This window comes from Phoca vitulina, unplaced genomic scaffold (assembly GCF_004348235.1).
Source record: "Phoca vitulina isolate PV1807 unplaced genomic scaffold, GSC_HSeal_1.0 scaffold25, whole genome shotgun sequence".
NCBI lineage: Eukaryota > Metazoa > Chordata > Mammalia > Carnivora > Phocidae > Phoca > Phoca vitulina.
Genome location: NW_022589728.1, coordinates 30,100,595 through 30,105,315, shown reverse-complemented (window position 1 = coordinate 30,105,315; position 4,721 = coordinate 30,100,595). Strand labels below are relative to the sequence as shown.

Sequence of the window (4,721 nt, the reverse complement as noted above, 5' to 3'; positions counted from 1 at the left end):
TGAGAATAGACTTTTGCCAGAAATTTAAGATTCTTGAGTTGATATAGAGTTCAAATAGTGTAGGGCAAGCTTAAATGATTGGTAGTGTATTTGCCATAGAAGTAGCTCTACATATAAATTACTAAAATATGATCTCAATATAGTACCCTCAAGACTACCCCAGAATTTATTCAATTCATACTTATTAAAATTTACGACTAATTTCCTAAGAAGTTAAAAAAAAGCATACAACACTGGCATAGCACAAATTTATTTACTAACCAAAGGGATGATCCTAATTAAATCAACACTTTGAAATAGATGCATGTAAAATGTTTGTGATAAAGATAATTGAACACAGTAATGAAAAAAAAGCAGTATGGAGATTTGCTCATTGAACTGAGCTTGTTCATCCTCACAGCTAATTCCTGTCCACAATGATGATGGAATTTTTACTCTACTTTTTCATAGACCCGAGTACAGGTGACATTATTCATGATGCATTCCTAGAAGAAAGAACAATATTAAAGAATTAGGTTAGTCTTGCATCGTAGAGCAATGGTAGTAGTTAAATGCTAGGATCGGCATCCTACAAAACTTTCTAATCTACTTCATAGATGGAGAAAATGAATTTTAGAATTCCTGGGTTTGAAAAGCTAGAACCTGTTATTTTGCTTATGACATGTGTATGCTTTACTGCAAACTAAAGTATTGATTTGCAAAATCTAAAGTATTCATTTGATCACTGCAAATGTTGTTCCTTATTTTAAAGAAATGGAAAGATGTATGTCCAAGAAGGGAGTTCAGTGGCTTGCCCGTGATTTTACTGTATTGCAGTAGTGAGCATAAACTAAACCCAGCTCCAGGTACATCCTCTGCTACATCATCTCATGTCTCTACCCCCACAAAGGGCTTTCTTAGTTATTAGTGTTCTAGTGTTTACCTTGTTATTTTATAATTTTTTTTACCCAAACCTAGTTCTCATGTTCATGATCAGTGATATTGAGCAGTTACGTGAACTCTGAATGCAAACAAAAGCCTAATAAGACATAAGAAGTTTGGCACTTACCACCACTAATTTCCCATTTTCCAATTTTCTTGTGATTGTGCTTTCCTTCCCATCCCATTCCTGATGTTGAACCAACGTGCCATCCGTGAAGTTGCAGACAGTCTGCAAAAATACACTTTTTAATCTTCCAAAGTATGTTCAGAGAGATGCCATGGCTCATAACTTCCTTAATCAACATTTTTTCATCTTTTCCTTTCTGGGTCCACTTCATTAACCCATACCGATTTTAATAATATAGTTTATGCTTTTCAATCTAGACCCCCACATAAGAGACACTTATTCTCTCTCGTGTTCCTTAAACTATTTTTCCAAAATAGACTAAGTTATGAAGCTGGTACTTTCACTAATTGGTCAAACTCAATTCATCAGATAATTTTACTTTTTCATTAAGTTTTGCCTATAAACAGTAAGAATATTATTAATACAATCTATCATCCTATAAGCCTCTGTGATTTTGTTAAATTATGACTGACCTCAGTTTTTCTGCCATCAGCTGTAGTTTCTTCAAACTTCTCTCCCAGGTTACATGAAAACTGTGTTGTTTTCAAAGTGCTCTCAGTTTTTATGGTGAGGTTTTTGCCGTCAGAAGAGATGATACAATCTGGTTTGGCCATTGCACCCACTTTTCGCAGAGCCATTCCCACTCCTGTAGAATGGTTTATCATGTTAAATAACAGGAAGACCAAAGCTATAGTTTACATAATAAATGCAGTAATTTGATTGCAGTTACTGTGTGGTACATATTTCCACTTACTCACTTCTCAATAACAAGTGTAAACACATATCCAGCGCTTACCATGTGCCAGCACTTAACATATATGAATTAATGGAAGCCTTGCAACAACTGTGTGAGAAGTAGATAGCATCCATTTTACAAGATGAGAAAATGAGGCACTGAAGTAACTTACCCCAGCTCATTCAGCTAGGAAGTGATAGAGCTGCAACCAACAGAGCGGGCAGTCTGGCTCCAAACTTTAAGCTCTTGGCCACCATGCTATGCTGGCCTTCAGAAAGTTAGCGAAGAAATCTGGACTTCTAAAATGGATGTACTCAATTCTGCCAAACACTGTATTATAGGACTCCAGCACACAGTCTGACACATACAAAGCTCTTGATAAGTATCTGATATTAATAACTACACAAAATCCAAATCGATTCTGTTCAAAGAGCATGGTGTTTTAAGAGTCAACCGCACAATCGTGATGCTAATAAACTGGGAAAATTTTATCCTCAAAATCAGTAAGCATTTCAGAGCTGTGGAACTCAATTACTATATTGGCATCATATTTAATTTATGATCTATGTATTTCTCCCTAATGGTAACATTTACAAGGAAACTTAGATCTAGGCCAAATCCTGGTTTCACAGACGAGACTACAACCTAAGCAGAATAACTGGCTTGATGATAGAAACTCAGCTAGGCTTGCAATGTCCTCTTGGTGCCTTCTCTTTTGCCAGTGTGGGGGCTGGTGCCTCGTGTTGTTAGATGAGTCCTTATTAATTCTCACTTTGAACAAATATAGGGCTCTGCTCTTCTCACACCTCGATTGCTCTCTAATGTATTGACCTTGACAACTTTCATGACTCTAGAACCCTGGAAACAAACCACCCAATGAACACATTCACTTTCAAAGGGCAGAGAAACAGCATTCTTTATTTGGTCTTCACACAAGTGAACACACACAGACATTTCTTGGCTATGAGTGCAGTAATTGGCTTTTTCCAGAGTTATCTTGATCTAGATTTATAGTGCAAAAAAAAGAAAAAGACTGCATTCTACTTTGACTCACAGTATCATAACTACACTCAAGATTCACCACAGAACCAGCCTTCACCTGTCATTGTCTTGGATAAAGGCTAACGAAGGAGGGCTTCTGAAGTGCCACAGGGACTAGGTTTCAGCAGAGGGTCTTTGTAGTAACTTCTGCACCAGAAAGCTGTCATGTTAACATCTGAGGGATGGGCAGCTTCTAAAGCAGCCTCAGGGTCCCAGAAGTTGTCTTAGGGCTGGAAGCCCCTTTTCAGAGAAGATCCATGCTCTAGTATTCCATCCCACTTCCTAGTGGCCTGTGACAAAGGTCCACTTTTGTTTGCTAATCTACCCAGTGTGTCAACCAGCATACAATCGTTGTCACTGGCTTAGAAAAGGACAATAACAGAGAATCAAGTACTGTTTTGAGAGCAGAGAACTGGAATCTTCCTACAGAGACTCCTATTGCTTTGAAAGGCTTTAAGCAGTGGGGGGCCTTCTGCAGGGCCACCCCCATCTTGCGTGCAGTTGGAAAGCAGCCGCCACAGGAGGGCTCTGCGGTTTTCCAAGAAAACCCACTCCCTGCCTCTAGGCCCCTCAGCCTCGAGACGCAGAGGGCAGGGCAGCAGCGCGTGGCCATCCGTGGGCACAGCAGGCCCCGCCGTTGCCCTCGGAGAGGCCACCTGCCCACCGCGGCGCTTAGGCCGGGCAGAGGCGGCGGAAAGAAGGTCGGCGTCGCCAGCACCACGCCTCTAAGCGCCGCTCTGTGGCCGGGAGGCGAGGATAACCCGACGCTCCACCGGGAGCTGCTTCAAACCAAAGGACCCGGCTCACCCGGGGAGGGCGGGCAGAGGGCCTGCGGGTTGGGGGGAGAGGGGGCCGAGGGCAGAAGAAAAGCCGAAGCTGTCGCCCCATTCAGACCTTCTAAAGGGTTTCTGCTGGAAACCGCGCCCAGTGGAGAAGAGGGGACCCGCACGCCATCTAGGAACAAAAGATGAGGCAATGCGGGAGCAAGGTGGGAAAGAAGGAGTGGGTGCGGCCACGATGGGGCGAGTGGGAGAGGCAGGATGGCGGCAGGAGGAGGGAAGATGAGCGGTGGGAAAAGAAAAATCGGGAAAGTTACGGGGGCTGTCTGATGGGGTTGAAAGAAGTGAAGCCTGGGGTGGGAGGAAGAGGAGTGCGCTGAAGGACAGGAAGCAGTGCGGGTGGCTGCCGCGTGGGCTAGGGGAAAGTAAAGAGAGCTGGGTGGCCCACGAGACGGAACATCTCAGAATCCGCAGGCGGGCGGCGAGCGCACGCTGCTCTCGCGGCTGCTTGCCCACGTGCTGGTGGGGGGTGGGGAGGGAGATGGATGGGGGTACGGGGGTTGGGGGTAGACAGCCGGGCATGCCCCGCCGCTGAGCTCAGCACGCTGAAGGGGACCTAGGAACAGACAGACACACACACACACACACTCGCCACGTTACAGGCGCCGCCTGGCCGGGAGCCTCACCTACTTCCTTCATGTATTCGTCAAAGCCTTTGCTTTCCACTAAGCGCCATCTTCCTACCAGCTGCTGAATGGTGGACATGGTGGGCGCGGGCCGGCGGGCCTAGAGAGCAGAGCAGAGTGGGGCGTCGGGAGCGTGGCTTCCGACCCGCAGGCGCCCGTGGCTGCTTTATAAACGCGGCGCGCGCCGGGCGGTTCCGAGAGGCCAATGAGAGACGCGCCTCGCCCGGCCCCCGCCCCGCCCCCCCGCACGCCCCCAGGGCCTCTCTCCCTGGGGCGCGAGGCGCGGACCCCTTCCCCCCGCCCCGGGGGGGGGGGGGGGGGGGGGGGGCCCCCCCCCCCCCCCCCGCGCTTCCTGCAAGCGGGGACTCGCCCGGCGCGCCCCACGCCGCCCCGGACGCCAGCGCCTGAAGCCGGAGGGGCCCCACCTCTCC

At 47.0% G+C, this 4,721-nt stretch overlaps 1 protein-coding gene across 1 annotated transcript; it reads right to left on the bottom strand.

Annotated features, from left to right (window-relative positions):
* Nucleotides 1-234: 234 nt before the first annotated feature.
* Nucleotides 235-4,473, bottom strand: FABP5 (fatty acid binding protein 5). Its single transcript, XM_032421767.1, has 4 exons — nucleotides 4,291-4,473; nucleotides 1,522-1,694; nucleotides 1,049-1,150; nucleotides 235-485 (listed from the first exon to the last, which is right to left on the bottom strand). The coding sequence occupies exons 1-4, from the start codon at nucleotides 4,367-4,369 to the stop codon at nucleotides 432-434; spliced, it is 408 nt and encodes a 135-aa protein (XP_032277658.1). The 5' UTR covers nucleotides 4,370-4,473; the 3' UTR covers nucleotides 235-431.
* Between the last annotated feature and the right edge of the window lie 248 nt (nucleotides 4,474-4,721).

Coding starts and splice junctions, on each gene's coding strand:
- FABP5 (XM_032421767.1), bottom strand. CDS start 4,369: ATGTCCACCATTCAGCAGCTGGTAGGAAGATGGCGCTTAGTGGAAAGC. Junction 1,151..1,521: donor CTGATGGCAGAAAAACTGAG/GTCAGTCATAAT, acceptor GTATTTTTGCAG/ACTGTCTGCAACTTCACGGA. Junction 486..1,048: donor AAAATGGGAAATTAGTGGTG/GTAAGTGCCAAA, acceptor TCTTTCTTCTAG/GAATGCATCATGAATAATGT.